We start from the raw sequence: 24,860 nt of genomic DNA, 5'->3' as shown, positions 1-24,860 counted from the left end.
ATTCAACTGGAACTTGTTTCGACCTAATACTTCATCTTTTCTTTTATTGTTTCTATCAAAGTTCTTTGATTCAGATTTCCTTGTTAGGATGTAATTGACTCTTTTTATGGCACACTTCATTATTTTTGTACATCATTGCTTAATTGTGATCCTACGCATCCTTCTGAATTCTTGCAAACCTCATTTGTGATGTTTCTCTTCTCTTCCTAAGTTTTGAATTCTTTTAAGTAAACTCATGCTTGTTTCGATGTCGTGTGGGATACCCAGATAGAGCAAGCGATACGTTAGTTCTTTAGGACACCGCTTATCGATGCTGAACTTCAAAAGTTGTAATTCAAATACTTGACATAAGACTGGTTACTACCATAGATATGTACTACAGAACCAAGATTGTATTTTGAAAAGATTGACGAACGAAGTGAAGAGTGCTATGTAAATCCGAGTTGTCAAGGGAACGAGAGTAGGGGAATGCCAATGGCATTGTTCTAAGAGGAACCTATCTTGTAACTTTTGCACCTCGTTATACTTATTTATCATGTCAGGTAGTGTGCTAAAACCAGGTAAAGTTTTGAAGATTATATCAATTTTTGAGGACGAAAATTTTTATAAGGAGGGTAGAATGTGAAATTCCTACAATACCCTTATTCCTTTTTTTTCCAAACCAAACCCTAACCCTTTTTTAACACACTCAAACACGCGGCTGAGAATGAAAGAAGGCAAAAAAGAGAGGAAAAATGGAAAGGGAGAAGAAAGGAAGAAGAAGGAGGAAGGCGGACGACGCCGGTTAGGGACAGGCTATCGTCGCTGTCGTCGTGGTGGCTGCACATGGAGGACCGTCACCATCGTTGAGGGGAGCCCGATGAGAGAGAAGAGAACGTGTGGCAGAAAGAGGCGTGATGAACGTCGGAGGGAGGTTCTGTCACCGTCACTGTCGGAGCCCTAGCCGCTAGCGTTGAAGCCAGCCTCGCCATCGTCGAACTATTGTGCCGCCAAGGAGGTCAAAGAGAAAGAGAGAGATTTCACGAAAGAGAAAGGAGAACGTGATAGAGCTCGTCACCGAGAAGAGGGTACCGTTGGTGTGCTGTTGCTGCTGCTGCCATTGCTGGAGAAGGAGGTCAGTGTCGAGCTGTGCGCCGCCGTCAGAGCCGTTCTTTGCTAACGCCGCTGCTGGTAGTTGCCTCTGCTTCCAGTTTAAGCATGCTACCAGAGCTTTTGTCACCGTCACTGTTGCGGTTTCTAGAAAAATGCCGCCGAAGTGCCTCTATTCTAGTCTAGGTCACATTTCCTTAAACTTGTCTCGTTTCTACTTTTGCTCTGCTGCTATTTCATTTATGCTATATTGTTTCCGTTCTGTTCTGTTTCAGCCACCATAACTGTGAAGATCACAATGTTGGTGCTGCGGGATTAGTCAAAGTTGTTACCATTGCCTAATTATGCATATGCGTTCTTTCGATTCATTCTATTCCAACCATCCTCACCCTTTAATTTGGCATTCCGGGTTTGGTCTTTTCGGTCTTTCAAGACCAATTTGTGAGTAGGCTTTACATTTATAATTGTTTGACTTTGCATCTATAATTATTTTGATATACAGTTCTCTAAACTTATAATTCTACTTATCCTCGTTAAGCTAATTTTAATATGCACATGAAGCTATATGTTTTATGAGATTACAAGCATGTTTGATGAAGCTTTATATTATTTTAAAACATTCGATTTTACTCGAATATGTATTTTGTGAAGCATTGAAGTATTTGTTAGTAGTTATTTTAAAATTGTGCAATGTTTGAAATGCCTTAAGATTAAGAAAGTATGATTGAAAAGGATTTAAATGAAAAAGTATTATTTGATTTGATTTGATACCTTATATGTTTGAAAGACCGAAGAATTTGTTATATTCAAAAATGATATATTTTGAATTGGCTTGGGAGGCTCGTATTAGAAAACCGTAGTTAGCGACGGTTATGACGTTAACCTAGATGCATCTGGCTTAGACCTTAGCTACCAGGGGCGTTGCTAGCCTAACGTGTAGGCCATACATTGGATCTGTTATTCTGTGCGGACACACTAGAGGAAAGGGCTACCCATAGAGGTGGAGCCGCCCAAGTGTAAACTTTTGATTTGATTTTTGTATGAGAATTCCCTTATTGATTCACTTATTCATATGAATTATTATTTTTTTACTAAAATTATTTTTATAATAATGTTTATATGGTCTCATGTGAATTATAGATGCTGTATAGTCATTGGGTTACAAAACTCACTCTATTTTTCTAAAAATATTTTTCAGGAATACATATTTGATTATGAGAGCCTTTCTGTTCAAGAATAATGATATGCAAATGATACCTATTCTTTGTTGAGTTCTTAGGCGTCATCTGCTTCATATGTCACAGGCAGGATCCAACCATTTTTAATTATTTTAATTTTTTTTAAAAATATATAACTATTTATTTTAGAACTTGTAAAATATTTGTAACCTTTATTCAACTTATATTTGAGTACGTTAGGCTTGCTATGAGATTGTTTTTCTAAATGCCGGTTATGGCTCATTTTAGACCGTGACAACACTTCAATTTAATTCCTGAAATTAAAGGTTATAAATTAAATTAGTCCATGAACTAACGTTTCTCTTTTTTCTTTTATAAATTCCAAAATTTTTACATTTTTAGATATATTAATTTTTTTCTATTGTTTACGTATTATTTAAAACAAAAGTTTTATAATTATTTTAAAATTTTAAATTTTGATAATGTAAATTATTTATAGAGGTAAATATCAAATTGGTACCCGAAAGATTTTGGCGCTGACGAAATAGTACCTGAATTTTGTTATTAATAAAATAGACACTGAATGATTTTAAAATTTGACAAGTGTGTCTCTGAGCTCGACGGAGCACATTCCCAATGAGAAAGATGCTTAGGTGGCCACCGAAAAATCCAAGGTAGAATTTTTAATTAATTACCCAGTCCAACCTGAAAAATCCAAAATTCTCCAACCCTAATTCCCCCTCCCTTCCCCCTTTGAACCCTAATCCCCTTTTCCTGCGCACCCTCTCACTCATGAGTTGTCCTAAATCTGAAAATCTTCCTGAACCTTAATCCAGCAAAAGATCTCCCTTCCCCACCATATTCTATCACTCTTTCAACCATGAATTGCCCCAAACAAACAAATTCATATACAGTAAAATTCAGAGAAAACAAATAAATTCATATACAATAATCAAAATAAAATAAAATAAAGCTTAATACAGATACCACCGAAACAAAAAGCAAATTTAGACAGGGCCAGACGAAGAATACCATAGATAGATGAGGCACAGCACGATGGAGCCAAGATAAAACACAGACAGAGGAGGCATGACAGCGACTGGGGGTAAGCAGCAAGCAGATACAAGCAGTAACTGACGGTGAGCAGCAAGCAGAGGGGACAGAGACGAGGCCGATGAGTGAGACAACGCAATACCGACAAAGGAGACAGACGACGCTGGCAGACGCAGAAGACTCAACGACGAGATGGCGACCGTGTGATGTTGGTGACACTGGTTTTGTAAGACTGAGAAGGTTGAGCTCCACTGCCATTTTGTGGGAGAGTGAGTTGAGAATGTGAGATAGTGCGTTGGGAAGGGGGATTAGGATTCAAAAGAACAAGAGAAGGGGATTAAGGTTTAAAAAGGGAGATTTTGGATTGAGGAGGAGGGAAGTGCATTAGGGAGAGGGAGTAGGGATGAATTAGGGTTGGAGAGGGGGGAGAGGGCATTCAAGAAGGGGAAGGAGGAGTACGTGGAAGGGGAAGTGTGTTGGAGGGGAAGGATTAGAGTTGGGGAGGGTTTATGTCATCAAAATGTAGTGGCCATGTCAACATTGTGTTTGCTAGAGATTTGCTCCGGCGAGTTTGGGGACACGCTTGTCAAATTTTAAAATTTTTTAGGGATTATTTGTCAATAACAAAAAGTCAGGTACCATTTCATCAGCGCTATAATTTTTCGAATACCAATTTAATATTTACTTCTTTTTTATAATAATTTAATATCAATAAATTTGACAATATATAATTATGTTATTTCAATAAGAGAATCGTACTATTAAGAATCATTATCATTAATTAATTAATAAAAATAACCACGTATATAAAAATTATTAAAAAATATTTATTTGAAAAATAGTTAAATAGAGAGAATAAATATATCTTTCACACGTGTTCATATACCCTTATATATCATTAGAGAATTTGAAAAAATTTTACTCTCCTCTTTTGAGAGATGCTAAAATAATATTCTTCTTCTATTATTTATAAAATTTACATTTCTTTCCCTTATAACTTTTAAAAAACGTTATCTTTAATCCATTTAAAATTTTTATGTTAACTAATGTTAACTTTATCAAATTTTTAATTTTTTTTACAAAAATACCCTTTAACAAATATTTTATTTTATTTTATCATTAATATATATAACAATTAATATATATTGATATCGAAAAATAATGTTACCAAAATTTTTTTATTTAATGTTAAAATAATATATATTGATATCAGAAAATTAATAGTAAAATATAAAATAATTATTAATAAAAATTTTGGTAAAATCACAATTTAATAATCAAAAAATTATTAAAGGGTTTCTTAGAAAAAAATTTTAATTATTAAATTTTCAAAAAGAATATTTTAATAAAAATACAATTTAATCAATAAAAAATAATTTATTAAAAGGTATTTTGATAAACAAAAAAATTAATGAAAAAAAAGTAAAATTTTTACAAAAGGGTATTTTTGTAAAAAAATAATTTATTTTTTTTGAAAAATGGATAAAGTTAACATTAGTTAACACAAAAAATTTAAAATAAATTTTAAAAAAATTTTAAAATTATAAAAGAAGAGAATATATATTTTACAAATAAAAAAATAAAAATATTATTTTAGCATCTCTGAAAGAAAAAATAATAAATTTTTCTTAAAATTTGAAAAGGATTATTGATCTCATCCAGAAAGAAAACAAATGGACATAACAAATTAAAGAAAGGTAAATTTTCATTCGCCATCACCATCATATTATCTATTTTTAAACTTAGTTTAACTTAATTATTGATTATGTATTATATTGCCCGAAGTGGTATCACTTTTTTTTTTTTTTTATTAAAGATAGGAGACTCGAACCCGCAACCTCTTAATTGAGTATGAGGAGTCTATGCCATTTGAGCTATTACTCATTGGTTATAAATTTGGAAAGATAGGAGACTCGAACCCGCAACCTCTTAATTGAGTATGGGGAGTCTATTAGGGATGTCAATGGGGCAGGGCGGGGGCGGGGGATGCCTCCCTGCTCCCCATCCCCGCCCTCAGATTTGCTCCCCATCCCCATTCCCCACGGGGCCCCATTCCCCGCGGGGACCCCATTCCCCATCTACATAATAGTTCTAACTAATTATTAATTTCTATATGAATAGAGCTGCAAGTATTAATCTTATACAAAAACTGCAAGATTTTATACAAAAAGTCTAAATGATACGATGGTGACTTCTCTCGAAATAACGCAATAGGGGGACGCAACGACGAGTCAAAGGACAAAGCAGTGGACGAGGTAAGAGACGTGGCAACAGAGAGGAGAATGGACACGACGGCAGAGTTATGAAAAAGAACGCCGCAAATAGAAATTACGACGCGGTAAGGGTGATGGCACGGTGAGGTGTGACGTTTCGGTGAGAAGGGTGACGAGGGGGTGGCTGCAGAGAGGTTAGATGGAGTATGGACAGCCTTAGGGATCTCTGAATTGAAGAAGGGTTATGCAAATAAAGATTAGGAGTTTTGGGTTTCTATATATGTGTGTGTGAGAAATGACTAAAAAACATATATGAGAAATAAACTATTAAGGATAATCTAAGGAATTCATAAATTTCGGGGAATAGCGGGGACGGGGCGGGGATCCCCGCTCGGGTCCCCGCGCCTGCTTCGGGGGAATTTCGTCCCCCATCACCATCCCCGCGGGGAAAATTCCCCACAATCGGATCCCCATTCGGGGCAGTCCCCGCAGGGATCCCGCGTCTCGGAGAATTTTGCCATCCCTAGAGTCTATGCCATTTGAGCTATCACTCATTGACGAAGTGGTATCACTTTGACAATGACTATTCAATATTTTTATATCTAAGCAACAATAAAAATTATTTAGTTTGACAGCAAAACAGAATAATAGTTATACAGAGAGAATAATTTTTTAATATTTTTAAATATATAAGTTATGTTATTATTATTTTTATAAAATAATTTGTTATATCATATGTTTTTTAAAATAGTATTTTATTATGTTATTATGAGAATGTTATTTAAATTATGTGAAAAAAATAAATGAAAAATTAGTAGATTTAAAAAAAAAAAATTGGTCTAGGAATTATTTTGATGTACAACTTTTAATTTTAGAGACTAAATTAAATCATTTAGTAAAACTCACCGACTACATTAAATCGCTTAACAAAATTCAATTATTAAATCAAGTCACTTGTAATAATGAGAATTAGTAATATAAACAAATCATGTTTTGACACGTGGATAATTATGTTTTGTGACGTGACACTGTCGTTTACGTCGACATGCCACATGTCACATCATCACTCTATTACATATTTAGACGTATAGATCAACATGTCACATCAACATATTCTATGTTAATAAAAAAATAGTCAAAGAACTAACTCAAATAACTGGTATAAGATTAAATTGAGTAAACTTAAATTTTAATGGCATATTATCTCATATTTTAATACAACAAATTGAGTATTGTCTTATATTAACTTAAATCATTGGTATCAGGAATAAATTGAATATTATCTCGTATTTTAATGAAACAAACCAAACATATTATGTGATATACTTAATTTGATTTATACATGTTTTGCATTGATAAGTAACTGTAACCAAACGCAACTATCTAGACTCTAGAGTATGATGGATTATATTGTGATGTACACTGAGAAACCAGGAAAATAGCATCAGCAATCACTGATAAGCTGAAAAAAAGAGCTCAACTCCGACTCTGGAAACACATACACAAGCCTCCAAATCTCTATATGATTCCCTGATCGGAGCAAGAGAGAAAGTTAAATTAAGAATGATGGGGAGCGATGGCGACGGTGATGCACCATTATTGGACGACAAAGCAAAGCGAATGAGGGATCTGCTATCCAGTTTTTACGCTCCAAACCCCTCAATGTTGTCTCATTCCCCCACCGCCTCCTCCAAGCATTCAACACCCGACGATATCAACTCCTCCTCCTTCGATCCCAACCATTACATGAACATTCTCGTCAATAACTCCAACTTGGAAGGCCTTCTCAAGCGCCACGTTGATATGGCCGCTGAGATCAAGAATCTCGACACCGACTTGCAGATGCTTGTTTACGAGAATTACAACAAGTTCATCAGTGCCACTGATACTATCAAGAGGTATATTAATATCATTCATCTTATATGATCCTGTAGTGTTTTATATGCATGCTTTGTTTGAGCAGGATGAAAAGTAATATTTTGGGGATGGAGGGAAATATGGAGTACCTTCTTGAAAAAGTAAGTCTAGCATTAAATTAATAATTATTGATCATTAGCAAAAACAAAAAGAAGAATATATAGGAGGCTTGAGAGTTTATTAGCAATTAATTAATCACGTCTTTCTTTCTTTTTTCCCTAAAAAAAATCCAGATCATGTCTGTACAGTCCAGGAGTGACAGTGTTAACACTTCTTTATTTGAGAAGAGGGAGCACATTGAGAAATTGCATCGCACTTGTAATCTTCTTCGAAAAGTTCAGGTATTAAATAATGTTCATCAAGTTTATATATATTATTCTAAGCATTATGATTTTGTCTCTCATGTAACTTATACTTTTCACTGATATGGAAGAGTAGTTCATATATGATCTACCTGATAGACTTGGCAAGTGCATCAAATCAGAAGCCTATGCGGATGCTGTCAGATTCTACACTGGTGCAATGCCAATTTTTAAGGTTGGATATGTAGGAATAGTTGTTATTATTAACTAATTCAATTTATTATTTGTCTAATTTTCACATTTTACGCATACAAATAGTTTCATAATGCAAACCATCTAGGCCTTATATGGCATATCTTTCTAAGTTTAGTTTTAGTTTATTTATTTATTTTACCTTCTTTATCAGGCATATGGAGACTCTTCATTCCATGATTGTAAGCGAGCATCCGATGAAGCAATAGCTATCATAGTTAAAAACTTGCAGGTATAGTTCTTTGGCATTCATGATATGAGGGCTATGTTAGATATATGCTAAGCACGAAAATTTTCATTCAATTCTTTGATAATATGTTGAATAAAAAGCTAATGTTCAATTTGTCATTGAGAAGCCTGTCATCTTAATCAACATTCTCTTCTCCAACCAGGAAAAGCTGTTTTCAGATTCTGAACCTATACAAGTGAGAGCTGAGGCTGCATTGCTGCTTAAGCAGTTGGATTTTCCGGTTTGTATTAATTCCCCTCCCTCCCCCCTCCCCCCCCCCCCCCCCTCTCTCACATTGACATGCTATCCTAATTATTGCATCATGATGGAGCTTTATCAACTGCTGAATATTTTTCTTCTAGATGTTTACTATATGTCTATAAACTATCTTCTTCTTGATGTAAACCCAATTCCAACCCCCATCCCCACCCTTTAGATGAATATCATCATATTATCATATTTGGTGTTTTTAATTAAAAAAATACCATGGTGTTCTACTTTTGTCTTTTGGTAGGTGGACAATTTGAAGACAAAGCTGTTAGAGAGGTTGGAACATTCCCTTAGAGACATTCAACTGAAACCTGAAGAGATAAAGAATGCTTCACCCTCTGCACGTGAGGTAGTACTGTCAAAATATTATTTTGTTTACTTTCAGTTTCATATATATGATATATCTTATTTGGTAGTTACGATTAGGTGATTGATCACTTGATCATGTTTTCTTGCTATTTCTTAACAAAGGTAGCTATTCTCGAATTTGTGGAGGCTATTCGTGCATTTCGAGTAATTTTCCCAGATTCAGAAACTCAATTAGTTAAAATTGCTAAAGGCTTGATTACCAGGTCTGCTGCAGCCAGAAGTTTTCTTAATTTCTGTGCTCGAAATTTTCATTTTTTATTTAATACAAACCACTTTATTTGTTTTCTAGGGACTTTGTAATTACCGAGGAGTATGTAACGACTAGAATTTGTGCGGCAGATCTACTAGGTGTTCTTCGTAAGTATATGACTCTGCTGTCCTTTTGAGAGATTAACATGATTTCTAGATCCAGGTGACCCTTATAGAAACTTTCTGATCATACCTTGATATGTGAATCATTATCTTTTGACACCTATATCTTGGATGTGATGTGATATGATATTGATTATTGAGTAAATTTTTATATGAACAAGTATGAAATTTCTTTTCTAGTTTAAGTTCTTCCCTTAACTGAAAGGTTTTGAATACATGGTGTGTAATAAATGTTGACCATATTCCTATACTTTCTTTTAAATGTTTATCATCAAAACTTAATCAGTATAAGGATATGGTAATAATATTTTCTTTTCATAACTGTATTGATCTATTTGGTTTTATGATGTCTTTTGGGAAGCATTTTATTGCAATGCACTACATGTATGAGCATATAGGAGTGAGGAGCTCGCCAGAATCTCCATTTGATGCAATTTATTATGCTTCAAAAGATGTGCAATATCAACTTAGTTAAAAGTAGTGTAGTTCTATGATATCATGGTTTTAAATTGCTATTAACCACTGATACAATATGCTGTTACACTTCACCTGGCCACAGGAGTTATTTGGAATGAATCACTCCTGATGGACGAGGTCTTGCAGGATTCAGCTCTATCTAATCATTTTCTTGAGGTCATCCATCAAACTTCTTCACAATTCAATCTCATGGAAGCTCATTTTTAAAATGGATTTTCATCAACTGGTCCTACATATTTCCAGGGTGCTAAGGTTGCTGTCAAGCTATATGTGGAAAGTGCATTTTCTCAACTTTTGCTAGATATCTCAGGTTAATGCAGAAAATGTCTGTTTTTAGTTTCAGCTCAAAGTATCCTGCCAATTAGATATGTTTGAGCTAGTTACGAAATTTGTAATTGCAAAATTGTTGTATGATTATGTTGACATAGCTTCCACTTCTTAGATTGCCTCTTAAAAATTTTGAAACGAGATGAAACAGAAGAGTACTCCCTGGAAACTGCTCTAGATGCTAGCACAAAACTTGCTCTCCAAGGAGGCAGGAACCTCTTGCTGGTAAACACATTTACATACCTAACCTTTTAGATGTAAGATCAGTTGCATGTACATGAACAGAATTTCCCGATGTGATTTCATTTATCTCTCCAATTATTGTTCATTTCAGGATGTTTGCAAGATTCTAGATGATGACTCAGGGATTATAGATAAACTAAGAGAGCCAATAATTGATTGGGTACAAGAAGGGTTACAAGATTTTTTCAGGCAACTTGAGGATCAGTTCCAATCGTTTTCAGGGAAGAATAATTCTTCAGCTACACAAATTCATGGGCTGACAGAGGCAGCTGCTTTTGCTGGCCTTGTCCTAGTGCTGGCTCAATTGTCTGCTTTCATTGAACAAACTGCCATCCCTAAGATCAACGAGGTAAAGATCCACTCAACAAACTTGCATTGGTTCCATAAAATTTATTCCTTTTTGTATCATGATGGGATGCCTTCATTTCTTCCAAATGGTCAGGAATTAGCAGTTTCTTTTTCTGCTGGTCCATATGAATATGGACCGGCCTTTGTTCCGGGAGAGATCTCTCGAAAATTTAGATCAGCTGGTGACAAGTTCCTACAGCAGGTATGCTTTCAAGCCTATCTAGCTATCTATCATCTGTTAGTGTTTGTAGTCCAGTTCTACTTTAATACTTAATAACATGGCTGTGTCAACATTGTGCCACTTTTTGGTTAGTAGAACAGTGTGGTTTTTTCTTTTCTTTTTATAGAAATATTTATTCCCTATTTTCCCTGTTGTGACTTTATTTCTTTAACAATGTTTTCTTGTATAAAAAAATAGTTCACAATTAAGCAGTGTTTACATATTTGATTCTTTTCAGTACATAAATATTCGAACTCAACGAATATCACTACTCCAGAAGAAGAGATTTGCCACACCTAAATGGGTTAAGGTCAGCAATGCTATGTCTATTTTGTTAGTGTTTAAGAGGTTCACCACACGTAATATCACTTCTAGGTTCTACATACACAAAGCTCATATTGAAAGGGCTTGATTATAATTATATGAAATCATTTTTTTTGCTTTGAGCAGCATAAGGAGCCAAGAGAAGTTCATATGTTTGTTGATCTATTTCTACAAGAGGTTGGTTATCTATATTGTATATTCATTAATTGAAGCATTATAGAGTAAGATTCTTATTCCACTTGTATATGATGTTCCAGCTCAAGGTCATAGTCAATGAAGTGAAGCAGGTTTTGCCTCAAGATATGCGAAAGCATCGTAGAAGTAACGCAAGCAGTGCTTCATCGAAAAGCAATTCCTTCCGAGAGGAGAAATTATTGCACCGCTCAAATACTCAAAGGGCGAGGAGCCAGCTTCTGGAAACACATTTAGCCAAACTGTTTAAGCAAAAAGTTGAAATTTTCACAAAAGTAGAACACACCCAGGTATTGATATATCATATTAGTGGTGCACAATTTGAATAAGGTTTAATTACTTTGTCAGTCCTTATATTTTTTCTGAATTTTCAATTAGGTCTCTATACCATATCAGATTTTATAACTAAGTCCCTAGCGTGACAAAAACATTGAAACTAATGGAATATTCTGTTAATTCCGACGCACGGTAGAGACTTAATTACAAAATCTGATATAGTATACGAACTCAATAAAAAAAAATATAGGAACCTAATTGAAAATTCAGTAAAACTATAGAGACTGACAGAATAATTAAACTTTTGAATAATTGATTGCAAACATTGTTCATTATCCTTTGTTTATATAAACTGCAGGAATCAGTTGTAATGACCATAGTTAAATTATCCCTTAAAAGTTTACAAGAATTTGTAAGGCTTCAGACTTTTAACCGGAGTGGATTTCAGCAAATTCAATTGGATATGCAGTTCTTAAGGACTCCTTTAAGGGAAATAGTTGAAGATGAAGCTGCAATGGATTTCTTGCTTGATGAGGTTGGAAAAGTAGTTTACATTTAGTTATAACATTCTCATGCAGTGTTATATGCTCATGAAAATAACAGGTTTAAAATATTTTTTTTTTTTTCTTTCTGTGGGGGTTGACACAGGTGATTGTTGCTGCTACAGAGAGGTGCCTTGATCCAATTCCATTGGAGCCCCCCATTCTGGACAAACTAATTCAAGCAAAGCTGGCAAAATCTTTGGAGGAGAACACATCCTCTTCATAAAACTTTATACATTCTGTTCTTAGGGGGATATTTTTTTGTTATTCATTGTCCAAATTATAAGTAGGATTAAAGAGAAGGATGCATTTTCCAAAATAAATTCTCACTTTATTATTAAGGCTGCATTCGTTGCATTATCTGAAATGCCGTAAACATTACCTATTATTAATTCGGAATTATTTACATATATCAGCAATCTTTGGTACATTATTGTATGATGATATTAGGTTTTATAAACTATATAATAGAAAATTACATGTATAACACACAATTAGTTGTATAATTTTACATCAAAAAGAAGAAAAGATAACAAAATTTAAAAACCGTTGAAAATTTAAATAGTTCATCTAAATGACAACAGAATAAAACAAAAACTTTCCTTCTCTCGAGAACAGTTTCTTCAATGTGCATTGTCAAATATTGATATTCTTATAAAAGGTTATACACATTTAAGTAATTTTATTATTTTGTTAAATATTGAAAATGGATTGGAATTGGATTTTTATAATTAAAAAGAAATTTTATGAGAGATAATGAGATTTAAATTTATAAAAATACGATTTGTATATCAAAATCAGTCATTAAAATCAATCACCAATATTTTTGTGTATAAATACATATATAATTTAATTTATTTTTAATGTGTATTTATATTTTAATATATATTTTATACTGGCGGCTGACTTTAGTGTACATGTTAAATTTATAATAACGTTGTGTATAACTGTATATTACCAAAAACTTTCAATGGTAGATATTAAAATAAAGTGTCATTTATGTATATATAGAACAAACTAATAATATTGATTTTATCTATAGAGAAGCAACAACGTGTTCAGTGGCTGTAGTTTAGTGGTAAGAATTCTACGTTGTGGCCGTGGAGACCTGGGCTCGAATCCCAGCAGCCACACAATTTTTGTGCTTTTTGATTTCTTATCTGATATTCGTTAGGGTGTACCGTGTACCCGACCACACCTTATCTCCATACCCTTACCAAGGGGGGTCGTTCCCGCCAAAACCTCCCTCGTTCTTTTATAGTTTGGCGCCCAAATTCCATTTCATTCCCACTCTACCCTCTCTCACTCTTCTACCCACTTCTCTCTCGCACGCGCACTCTCTCTCCGTCGCCGTCTCCTCCGAAGTGCAAGATGAACACCACGGTCCTCGATTTCGACTCAGACAAACGTAAACCCCCCTCTCTCTCTCTCTCTCTCATATGTTGTTTCTCTTTTGTCATTTCGTTAACACCATTTCCTTCTTTTTATTTTACCGGCAGTTTTGGCCAGTGACTTTCTCAAGAACTTCGCTGACATCAATGGCGAATCAAAATACATGAACATCCTTGTAAGTTCTCCAGCTTCGTTTTTGCCTCTTATTTCTTTCCTCCTAACTTATCCAACTTCAAAGAATACTAACCCTAGTTCGCTTCGTTTTATTTATTTGTTTGTTTGTTCGTCTTTTTGGTTTCAGCAAGATGTAGCAAACCACAAAACTCGTGCTGTCCAGATCGATCTCGACGATTTAATTAATGTAAATATGTTACTTCATTTTCCCTTTACTTCTAGCTTTTTTGCTTCTTGTTGATCTGATATTCTGTCTATTTATGCGTGCCTGTTTACCTGTTGATTTCTGGGGGTTTTCAGTACAAGGATTTAGACGAGGAATTTTTGAGGCGTGTAACCGAGAATACTAGGAGGTACATTGGGATTTTTTCGGATGCCATTGATGAGATCATGCCGGAACCTACTGAGGCCTTCATAGATGATGACCATGACATATTGATGACACAGAGATCAGACGAAGTTGCAGACGGTGAAGATGGTTCAGACCCACAGCAGAGGATGCCTCCTGAAATCAAGCGCTACTAGTGAGTATCGCTTCTCCTCTTCCCCTTTAAATATCTATTGGCTTCGTGCACTATGAATGCTGCAATTTAGCTTGTCATTGCAATTTCCTGTGTTTTGGTTGTAGCAAAAAATTCGATAGTCATTAGTGTTATTTTTGTAAGTGGCAAAAAAAATGACTAGATTTTGCAAATTATGCCTGCCCTGACTTATATGTGACACTGCATATAGTTATCTTATTTTTGTGGGCATTGCAGTGAAGTTTATATTAAAGCATCTTCAAAGGGACGACCATATACAATTAGGGAGGTGAAGGCTTCATATATTGGTCAGATTGTAAGAATATCTGGTATAGTGACACGCTGCTCAGATGTTAAACCTTTAATGAAGGTTGCTGTATACACATGTGAAGATTGTGGTTTTGAAATTTACCAGGTAATTTGGGAAATCGCTGCACCAACTGCTCTATTCCCAATTTTTTTTTCTCATTATGTTTTTATTTGCTAGAATCTACTAAATCTTGACATGGTTTTTTCCTTCCCCTCCACAAACAGGAAGTAACAGCTCGAGTCTTCATGCCTTTGTTTGAGTGTCCATCCACTCGCTGTAAAATAAATAACAATAAGGGGAACCTTATCCTTCAGCTGAGAGCTTCAAAGTTTTTAAAATTTCAAGAGGTCTGTACTCTATTCTGTCTCAGTCATCAAAATGTGCGGACTTCTTATTTTTCTGTACAATTACTTGTTTACTTTAACTAAGTAACTGGAGATATGGTTCAACTGCAGGCAAAAATTCAAGAATTAGCTGAACATGTTCCAAAGGGCCATATTCCACGAACAATGACTGTTCATTTCAGGGGAGAGCTCACAAGAAAGGTGTTATTTTCTACCTGTTGACATTAAACTAACAGTCAGAACATGGTTTTATTTATCAAGCATGTGATAGTTGTGTTAACTTCATAGTTGGACTTCCTTTACTGTTTATATTTCCTTAAAAGCTCATGAATAAAATCTTTGCTGAAAATAGATGGGCATACTGAGAATTATTGATAAATGATTTCAGCTATGGAAGCTTAGCTGGCTAGTTATCTGATTCTGTTTTTAACCCTTTCCTGCTTCTTGTACGTTGTCAGGTGGCTCCTGGCGATGTGGTTGAATTATCTGGGATTTTTCTTCCTATACCTTACACTGGTTTCAGAGCAATGCGTGCTGGTCTGGTTGCTGACACTTACTTAGAGGCGATGTCTGTAACTCATTTCAAGAAAAAATATGAGGAGTGAGTTGCCTTTTTTTTAATCTTAACTGATAATGGCCGGCACTTTTTTTAATCCCACTTCCAATAAATTAGTTTCTGTCAGGTCTGCCAAAAAAATACATTTTTTAATAATATATGTTTATTTTTTATAAATAACCAGCTTTGATTGGGCTTTTTATGACTTGTACAAAATGAAATCCTTGTTAATTTGAGTAGTTGGGGAAACAGCAGCTGCCTAATCAATTTATTCTTTCACAGATATGAACTTAGAGGAGACGAGGAGGAGCAGATTGCACGTTTAGCAGAAGATGGCGACATCTACAATAAATTAGCAAGATCATTGGCTCCTGAAATTTTTGGACATGAAGATATTAAAAAAGCACTGCTTCTTCTTCTTGTTGGTGCTCCCCATCGGAAGCTGAAAGATGGAATGAAGGTAACTATGTAAACATTGAACCAAATATGTTAAGTGGGGTATTTTTCTTTGCTGGATATTCATGTTGAGTTGGTAGGGAATAGAAATTATGTTTTCATATGACACTTACCAATTTCTAACTTGTAAATACGACTAAGTTTGTATGATTTTGGTTGTACATTTTGGTTTTGTTTATTTTGTATTCTGTTTAGTTTATAGTTCCTATGGTATGTTATTTACCTACTACTTATCAGTCTTCATTTAATTGCAGATTAGAGGAGATTTACACATATGTTTGATGGGTGATCCTGGTGTTGCCAAGAGTCAGCTCCTTAAGCATATAATCAATGTAGCTCCAAGGGGGGTGTACACCACTGGAAGAGGTAGTAGTGGAGTTGGTCTAACTGCTGCTGTTCAGAGAGATCCAGTGACAAATGAGATGGTTCTTGAAGGTGGAGCATTGGTAATGCCAGCTTCCATTTTGTAGTGATACAATTTCTTTTTATATTCCCTATTGTGATTATGTTGCACTTAAGTTAGCAAAAAATGTGGTAAAACAGTTAAACACAAGCAATGCTGTTAGTGCCTGCAAAATTAAAATGGTGAATGATTGTTTTCTCTAAATTATTTCCATAGTTCCTATATCAATACATCAATGTCCTCTGAACTGTATGTATCCAGCTGTTAATGTATGATGGAATATTCTGGATTTCAGGTGCTAGCAGATATGGGCATATGTGCCATTGATGAGTTTGACAAGATGGATGAATCAGATCGAACAGCTATACATGAAGTCATGGAACAGCAGACTGTTAGCATTGCCAAAGCTGGGATCACTACTTCACTGAATGCAAGGACTGCTGTGCTTGCTGCAGCTAATCCCGCCTGGTATTGTTATTTCTTTTCAACTAGGTGGTGACAGGTTCTTATTGATGGTCATGCATGTGGTTCCCAAAATCTAATTTTATCTACACTTTATTGTGAAGGGGAAGATATGATCTACGAAGAACTCCAGCTGAAAATATTAATCTTCCCCCTGCCCTCCTATCAAGATTTGATTTGCTGTGGTTAATCCTTGATCGAGCTGATATGGATAGTGATCTTGAAATGGCTAGGCATGTTGTCTATGTCCACCAAAATAAAGAGTCCCCTGCACTAGGATTTACTCCTCTTGATCCCTCTGTTCTTCGGTAATTACAGAAGGATTACTAACTGCTCTGATTTTTATTTATTCGTTTTTGTCATATTGCAGTTTATTGCATATATGATGTCCATTTGATTGCATGATTCTTTGACATCTCTCAGTTTCAAGTATGCTCTTCTTGCTTGTAAAAGAAAATTATTACAAAGTAAATTGCTTGGCATTTTTCCAGTGCCTATATATCTGCTGCAAGAAGATCATCTCCCAGTGTCCCAAGAGATCTGGAAGAGTATATTGCAAGTGCATACTCCAGCATTCGACAAGAAGAAGCCAAGTCTAGTACTCCCCATTCATACACAACTGTCAGAACATTGCTCAGTATTCTCCGTGTATCAGCTGTAAGTCCTTTTTTCTTTTAATTGTTGATTCTGCTTGATAATTTAAGTTTCTTTACATGTTGAATAAAAATTAAGTTCAGATGAGGTAAAGGAGATCAATAACTAAGCATTTGGGATATATATATATATATATATATATATATTTGGATGGATTAGTGGTCTGTGTGTATGCTTAGATTGTCTCCAATTTCTTGACAGGCGCTTGCAAGACTCCGTTTCTCTGAAACTGTTGCTCAGAGTGACGTGGACGAGGCACTGAGGTTAATGCAGATGTCAAAATTCTCTTTGTACTCCGATGAACGTCAAAGATCTGGTCTGGATGCCATATCAGATATTTATTCCATTCTGCGTGATGAAGCTGCAAGGAGTGGCAAAACGGATGTCAGCTATGGTGATGCACTGAATTGGATATCTAGAAAGGTCAGTTCATAGTTCATACTACCCTATTTGGGCTATAAGTTTGACTGCTAACACGTGAGGTTGAAAACTAAAAGGACCCTAAAAATAATAACAAAAAGAATCTTACTTTATTGAATAAAGGGCCGTACACTACAAAAGCATTGACGTTATGAGGAGTGTAGGCAATCTTCAATATGAAGCCTATGGGTTTGTTTTAAAGATCATGTTCTAATCTTGTAAAGCCTGACTGCATTACTTTTTTGGCTTTGGAACAGGGGTACAGCGAAGCTCAATTGAAAGAGTGTTTAGAGGAGTACGCAGCGCTAAATGTATGGCAGATAAGTCCCTCGTTTGATATCAAGTTTATTGATGCTTGATGAGGCAATCTGGTTTCAAGAAGCTAATATTAGAGTACTGGGCGCACTATTGGGAATCATGTTCGGTATTCTATATCTTTTACTCGTAGTTTGATTTTTGCCAACCCGTTGTAAGTTCCTTTTATTACGGAGAGTTGTTATTTTATTTTGGTTTAATTTATTCATCCCGTTTCTAAAACTTTTATGCTACAGCTAAGTTAGGGCTAGTGCAAATTAGAAGCACATTAGTTGCTTGTTCATTGTAAAATCTATTAAGGTGACAAACTATTTGACGCGGATTATGTTGATACTTTGTAACAGACGAAGGCAGGAATTGGGGAAAGAAAAACTATGTAGTAGGTTTCACAAGGTTTAAATTAATAATTTGAGTTAGCTATCTTATGGAGACGAGATATTTGACTATATTTGGGATTAACAAGTAATCTAAAAGTATTCTTTAAAGACATACAAAATGAAAAGTAATAAAAAAAATTATACACTCCTTGTCCCGAAACCTCTGCGAAGGGTTTGGAATGCAGAATTCCAAGGCTTGGCTGTGCACCATTGTAGTTGCAATCTCTACATTATCAGGAACAAATTTGTCTTCGAAGGTGATAGAATGCACCCAATTTGTGTCACCAACCAAATTGGAATCAGGAGCGACGAACTTTTGAACACTCCCCTACTGCGTCTAGTCCGTGCTATGCTGCTCATCCGTTGTACACCACCACCTCAGAATTGTCAATTTGTCAAATAGAATGTTGATGGTTCTTTCACAGCTAGCTTGGGCAGCGTTGCTTGTGGTTGACTCATCCTTGATAATTTGGTAGTTCATGCATACCTTTGGGGAATTCTTTGTGGTCTTCAGCTGTGGCAAATGATCATGGGAATGTGATTGTAGAATCTGACTCAACTACAGTAATTTACTTCATCAAGGATGGCCGTCTCCCTCGTCATCCTTGCGCTTCTTTGGTGGAAGATATAAAGAATCAGGCCGTAGCAAAAGATTTAAAGAGAAGAATAGAGGACCCGGAAAATAACGATAAAGAAAAGAAAGAATAATATAGTGTAAATGAGCTTATTGTCATGATATCTTAATTCTTAACAAGATAACAATCGATAAAGAAAAGAAAGAATAATATAGTGTAAATGAGCTTATTGTCATGATATCTTAATTCTTAACAAGATAACAATCGACGGAGGAAGTATGTGTTTGAAAAGCTAGAACATTTTATAAAGGAGTTGTGCAAATTTTACATAACAAAATATGGAGAAAGAATCCAAGTTTCAGTGTTGACTATTGAAAAAGAAACTATGATAAATCCACAACCTTAGTCTCTTCTGTTCCATTAGGTTTCAGCCTTTCAGTGTCAAAAACAATTGTTTATTAAGGCCTTCCTAGTTTGACCTAAAAAATAAAATAAAATAAGGGCTTCTTGTATATCTCTGCTACTTCAGTGAAGTTTGAGCTTCTACAAATAACATATGCACTTCAACAAGGTTAGCTAGTAAATCCTACCTAAAAAATATATTATATACCCCAAAATATATACCTACGAAACTACCAAGAAATACATAAATTTCACTCTCTAATGGCAACTCTATCGTGTACTTTTGTGATGGCTTCAAGCAAACCCTTTTTGTCAATGGGTTTGACTAAGTGATGGTCCATTCCAGCTTCTAATGGGTTTGTCTCTTCCTGAGTATTAGCAGTTAATGCAAATATAGGAATGTGAATGTTATACTCCTTCTCTATCTCTCTTATTAGCCTTGTTGCCTCGTATCCATTCATCACTGGCATCTGTTAAATCACAAAGAATAACACTAATCAGCTTCATTGTACCCATATGATATCTAGTAATACAATAGAAAACTTGGCAGTGACTATAATTAATTACCTGGCAGTCCATAAAGATGTAATCATATGGAAGATTTGGAAAATCTCTAGCTAGACCCTCTTTAACTAGCTCCACAGCTTGTTCACCATTCTCACATTTCTCAACAGAAGCACCAAGCTGTTCCAAAGAAGCAGAAGCTATCTTGCGGATCGTGTTATCGTCTTCAACCACCATAATTCTCTTACCACTCAAGGGCTTGTCACTGCTTCTTGGAACTTCACACTCTTTTGTTCCTCCTTGATCATGAGATTGATCTCCAATGGATTGTTGTGGTTCCTTCCCACTCCTTGACCTTGAAGTGCCGCACTTTTCTAGTTCAGCTCTTTGAATTGTACTTGAGGAAGCTAGTATTGACCCACTTCCTCTCATTGATCCATCACCATACTCTGGAAGAAGACTTAAAACTTGGAACAAAGAGGTACCATGTAATGGTTTATGAAGAACAATGTCATTGGGGTCATAATCATCCTCATTTAGGCTATTGAAATCAAGATTAGGAGAAATTGGATTCTCTAACCAAACAACTCTACAAGAAATACAAATGCCTCTCTTGAATTCAGATACCACCCTGCATAGTTCTTGAAATGGTCCTGCTTTTGCATCAATCACAATCAGGACGAATCCTTGGGTAGATTCGATTTCATCCATGGATGCACTCAAAGGGGCATTAGTAGAACCATGTGTTGCAGAACTAGAACTAGAACCTGAACTTAAGCTATTCAGACCCTTCTTTTTTATCTTATTGAGGGTATGAGACAGATTAGTCCACTGCTTAACAACCTTAACTTTGATCCCTTTTCTCTCTATGAACCTTTGTGTTGCTCTTCGGCGCTCTTCTCCTTGAATCAAGAGAACAACTCGAGATCCCTCGTGCCAAGAAGTGCTAGGGCCGCAGATAGGTATCTTGGGACTCAAGGAACACATGCTTGAACCAGAACTAGTAGCATGAATGGTTGACCTGTGTGATTGAGTTCTGTCAACTGGTTTAGATTCACTTTCTCTTGTGATATCATCTGTTCTTTTCTCACATACAGTGAGGTGCACATTGAACCTGAAACATGTTCCTTTTCCACCATTATCCTTCTCCACAATTCTAATATCTCCATGCATCAATCGAACCTAGATAGGGAGAAAAAAAAATCATGTTAGTTATTTCCTTATTAAGAGCTATTCCCTCCCTCCAAGAATAACTGTCTAATACTCAAATTGACAAAATTGTTACATAAAAAAATCAATGTACCTAAACATAATTTATATCAAAATACGTGTGTGACTATAGAAAGGTGCAAAATGGTTACATACCAAAGATCTCACACTGCCAAGTCCCAAACCAGTTCCACCATGGTCAATAGCAGTTTCTTTGACTTGGACATAATTCTCAAACACAGACTCATGCTTGTCTTTGGGAATTCCTTTGCCAGTATCTTCAACTTCAAATATGAAATCCATGGTATTACTAGGATCTGGTTGGGTTGAATTAGAAGCTTCTATGTCATCATCATTCCGTCGTTCATTATTTTTTCTTTTGATGAATAAGCATGACCAAGGTCTATTTTGGTTAGTAACCCTCATCATTGACATTGAGTTTTGCAATACAGGTTTCTGTGCCCTTACCCTAACTGCTATGTGTCCTTCATCAGTGAATTTAACAGCATTGTCTAATAAGTTGCATAAGACTCTCTTGAGTTTAACTCTGTCACCTTTTGTGTGTGAATATCTGTGAACTGAGTCATTGAAGGGTTCCAATACAATATCTACTCCTTTCTTCATAGCCACGTTATGGTAAGAATCAACTACCTCCTCTAAGAATTGGAACACATCAAATTCTTCTTCCTCAAGTTGCATTTCCCCTGCTTCAATCTTGCTTGCATCCAATATGGAATTCAGCATTCCTATTCATTGTATTTCAATGAAAATTAATTTCACAGTGCCATGAGAAGTAAATAAAACCGAATGTTAATCAAGTTAATATACCATTACACATGGATGATAAATATGTCTTTGTGAAACTGTTATATCTACATATAAAATATAGATGCTACTCTAAGAAACAAGAAATAATTTCATCAGATTTTATTAGTATATATTTTATAAAATATGAGTAATATAGATTTGCAAGGTCAAAAAGTTTAGGAAGTGATTTTAATATTGAAATGAGTTGCATCTTCCATGAGCAAAATCTTTTTATAGATGAACCTTTTTGGATTTATCTTATTATTAATGCAAATGACAGCAAACACAGTAACACAGAGGAATGTTAACAGTATTGATTGTTATATAATTTACTTTAATATATTATATGCAGGTGTCTTGTTGACTCTTGTAAGATGAAAAATAAAATAAATCAAGTACTTGCAATAAGGGTAATTAAGAGAAATAATTAAGCAATGTTACCTAGTAAATCCTTGGTACAAGAGTCCATTTGTTTGAGATTGGAGTTTAGTTCTGATGAAGAAGGGACAAGTTGTGAAGATGACAACTCTATCAAACCAGTCAGGGTTGCGAGGGAAGCACGAACATCATGGCATGCTGTCGCAAAAGCAATGCTCTTATTCTTACTCTTTCTCTCAGCTTCCTCCGTTGCTTCTTTTTGCTTCTTTACTGCCTTTTTCATAATTACAATGCTAATTGTGCCAATTAAGGACATAATCACCATGGCACTCAGTACCATCAACCCATATCTCTTAAATTCCTTTATGAAATTGATCATTGCTCCATTTTTTGGCACTCCCACAACATACACCTGAACACATTATATGTAAATAATCAACCAAGAAACTAAAGAATATAGAAAACTTGTGCTCCGATAAACATGTTCAAAGATAATCAATAAAAGAATATAATTGTTTTTTGTGTTTGTTATATTATATAAAAGATGATCAATAAAAAAGATTAAGAAGTTGTACCAATTTAATCCCCATTATCTGAATTGAGGAGCAGTGCATTAAATACTCAACGCCCTGAATCTTCAAAGTAGAAGCAACAACTTCACCATCATTTTTGCATGTAACTGAACCCTGATAATAACTAGTGTGATTATTCACATATTGAAACGAAACCGTGTTGTTCTTAGCAACAACCATATGAGTATTCTTGATCCCTTCTTGAAGCACTTGTCCATCTTTTGTAGCTAGATACAACATGGCACCTTGTTGGTGATGACTGATAACACTAGAGAAAAAACCAGTTATTTTTGTTGCTTGAACTCCAAGAGAGATCACTGAACCTGTTTTTGTGATTCTTGATGAACTAATGAACAAGAATTCTTGATCATTGCTAAACTTTTTTCCCAATGTGACAAATCCATCATTCGAACCATTTAGTGCTTTCCCAACCCAAGTTGTATTAACATAGGAATCAAATATTGTTGCATTCCCATATAATTTTCCATTGTCAGGATTCACCGGCTGAACATAATAATGCTTAGAAATAATGGAAGAAGATGTTGAACGATTTGAGTATATTGCGAGAGGTTGACCATGATCACCATTGTAGAATGAAAAAAAGTAACCTTCCATTCCTATGTATGAGATTTCGGCTAATTGAGGAACTGTCTCAAATGATTCAAATAATAATGGAGCAACCTACACCAGAAAATAAATAAAACAAACAAGGTTAGATTAAAATGCTGAAACAATAATATTTGTACTGATTAACATTAAATTAACCTTGGTTTTAATGTCAGAAAATGAGATGTTGGTAGCATGGAGAGCTGAATTTATAAATCTTGCTAAATTCTTGGAGGAATAATTCATGGGTTGTATGAGTGTTGTCAATGCCTCAATTTCTGACTGGAATTGAAAGAGAACTTTATGTGAATTTAAATTCACATGATACTCCAAGCGTGTAAACAATACATATGAACATAGTATCAATGACACAAGTAGAATAAAGTATGTCTGTCACAAAAAAAAAAACATATATAAGTATATTATCTTAAAAAAAAAAACTAAGCAATAACAAGCTTTATCATTTTGTTTTGTTTAGTAAAAAATATCAATTGAATGGTAAATAATTAACAAAAAATTATTAAGTGGTAGTAAAATACCAGTATGAGAAAAAATGAACAAGACGGCTTCATTGGTCATGTAATGAGGAACAATGTGTATCTTTGTTCTGTGAATTACAAACTTCATCAACTCACTCACGTGTATATATATATAAATATAAATAATTATAATGTAGGATAGATTTTTTCTGAAAGTTTTCCTACAAAAATATAGGAGAAGATCTTTTTTATTTTGTTTCTTTATTTGATATGATATGATTGATTGATTGATTTTAGAAAATATTTTATGTGTGGACCAGATCTTGTGACAATTAACTAACTGAAATAATTGATTTTATATTCTAATAGTATAATCTAAGTTGTTAAGTTCTTAAACAATACTCATATCACCTAAAATAAATTAATAAGGTAGTTGGATAAGTTAAGTTCAACTTAATTCAAACGATACATACAAATGAAACAACGGCTATAGAGATGAAATTCTATAACATAGTATAAGGTCCTCAATTAGATTAAAAATTAAATATCAAACTTAAGATATATATTAATGTGCTCCGCAAAAAAATAAGAAGTGCATCGGTTTTTTTTATATTCTACATTTTAAATTTGAGTCATTGATATAAAATATAATAAATTAATAATTAAATTTTATTTAATTAACGAGAAGTGCAACGCATATTATTTAGTAAAAAGTATTTAAACTTTAAAGATAAGCCGAAAAAAAAAAAAC

General features: G+C 34.7%; 3 protein-coding genes and 1 non-coding gene across 4 annotated transcripts; 3 read left to right on the top strand and 1 right to left on the bottom strand.

Annotated features, from left to right (window-relative positions):
• The first annotated feature begins 7,096 nt into the window (after window positions 1-7,096).
• LOC107646081 (Vps51/Vps67 family (components of vesicular transport) protein) lies at window positions 7,097-12,419 on the top strand. The gene is made up of 19 exons (XM_016350271.3): window positions 7,097-7,431; window positions 7,497-7,551; window positions 7,684-7,791; window positions 7,889-7,987; window positions 8,159-8,236; window positions 8,397-8,474; window positions 8,748-8,852; window positions 8,975-9,075; window positions 9,162-9,229; window positions 9,804-9,877; window positions 9,965-10,031; window positions 10,164-10,273; window positions 10,383-10,640; window positions 10,734-10,841; window positions 11,098-11,169; window positions 11,310-11,360; window positions 11,441-11,665; window positions 12,010-12,186; window positions 12,300-12,419. The coding sequence occupies exons 1-19, from the start codon at window positions 7,097-7,099 to the stop codon at window positions 12,417-12,419; spliced, it is 2,289 nt and encodes a 762-aa protein (XP_016205757.1).
• Window positions 12,420-13,254: 835 nt separating this feature from the next.
• TRNAH-GUG (transfer RNA histidin (anticodon GUG)) lies at window positions 13,255-13,326 on the top strand. The gene has a single exon. It is a non-coding gene; the product is annotated as a tRNA-His (tRNA).
• Window positions 13,327-13,482: 156 nt separating this feature from the next.
• On the top strand, window positions 13,483-18,629 carry PRL (Minichromosome maintenance (MCM2/3/5) family protein). Its single transcript, XM_088491676.1, has 15 exons — window positions 13,483-13,601; window positions 13,693-13,760; window positions 13,887-13,946; window positions 14,060-14,283; window positions 14,518-14,695; window positions 14,815-14,937; window positions 15,046-15,135; window positions 15,393-15,535; window positions 15,773-15,950; window positions 16,201-16,392; window positions 16,645-16,817; window positions 16,916-17,119; window positions 17,303-17,468; window positions 17,667-17,888; window positions 18,143-18,629. Exons 1-15 carry the CDS (start codon window positions 13,565-13,567, stop codon window positions 18,242-18,244), a joined length of 2,160 nt encoding a protein of 719 aa, XP_088347802.1. The 5' UTR covers window positions 13,483-13,564; the 3' UTR covers window positions 18,245-18,629.
• A 1,176-nt stretch (window positions 18,630-19,805) lies between these two features.
• LOC107646610 (histidine kinase CKI1) lies at window positions 19,806-24,202 on the bottom strand. The gene is made up of 7 exons (XM_088490384.1): window positions 24,170-24,202; window positions 23,790-24,020; window positions 23,028-23,705; window positions 22,516-22,864; window positions 21,424-22,013; window positions 20,122-21,240; window positions 19,806-20,024 (listed from the first exon to the last, which is right to left on the bottom strand). Exons 1-7 carry the CDS (start codon window positions 24,200-24,202, stop codon window positions 19,806-19,808), a joined length of 3,219 nt encoding a protein of 1,072 aa, XP_088346510.1.
• Between the last annotated feature and the right edge of the window lie 658 nt (window positions 24,203-24,860).

The sequence above is a fragment of the Arachis ipaensis genome, chromosome B6 (genome assembly GCF_059453495.1).
Source record: "Arachis ipaensis isolate K30076 ecotype BB chromosome B6, ASM5945349v1, whole genome shotgun sequence".
In the NCBI taxonomy this organism is placed as follows: domain Eukaryota; kingdom Viridiplantae; phylum Streptophyta; class Magnoliopsida; order Fabales; family Fabaceae; genus Arachis; species Arachis ipaensis.
This window is presented reverse-complemented; position numbering and strand designations above follow the sequence as displayed.

Excerpts from the sequence above, each read along its gene's own strand:
- PRL (XM_088491676.1), top strand. The coding sequence starts at position 13,565 with ATGAACACCACGGTCCTCGATTTCGACTCAGACAAAC. Across the intron at positions 13,602-13,692 it reads CGATTTCGACTCAGACAAAC|TTTTGGCCAGTGACTTTCTC; the intron begins GTAAACCCCCCT and ends TTTTACCGGCAG. Across the intron at positions 15,951-16,200 it reads AGCTGAAAGATGGAATGAAG|ATTAGAGGAGATTTACACAT; the intron begins GTAACTATGTAA and ends ATTTAATTGCAG.
- LOC107646081 (XM_016350271.3), top strand. The coding sequence starts at position 7,097 with ATGATGGGGAGCGATGGCGACGGTGATGCACCATTATTGGACGACAAA. Across the intron at positions 7,792-7,888 it reads ATCTTCTTCGAAAAGTTCAG|TTCATATATGATCTACCTGA; the intron begins GTATTAAATAAT and ends ATGGAAGAGTAG. Across the intron at positions 9,230-9,803 it reads AGATCTACTAGGTGTTCTTC|GAGTTATTTGGAATGAATCA; the intron begins GTAAGTATATGA and ends ACCTGGCCACAG.
- LOC107646610 (XM_088490384.1), bottom strand. The coding sequence starts at position 24,202 with ATGAAGCCGTCTTGTTCATTTTTTCTCATACTG. Across the intron at positions 24,021-24,169 it reads GTTCATTTTTTCTCATACTG|ACATACTTTATTCTACTTGT; the intron begins GTATTTTACTAC and ends TTTTTGTGACAG. Across the intron at positions 20,025-20,121 it reads ACATCTTTATGGACTGCCAG|ATGCCAGTGATGAATGGATA; the intron begins GTAATTAATTAT and ends GTGATTTAACAG.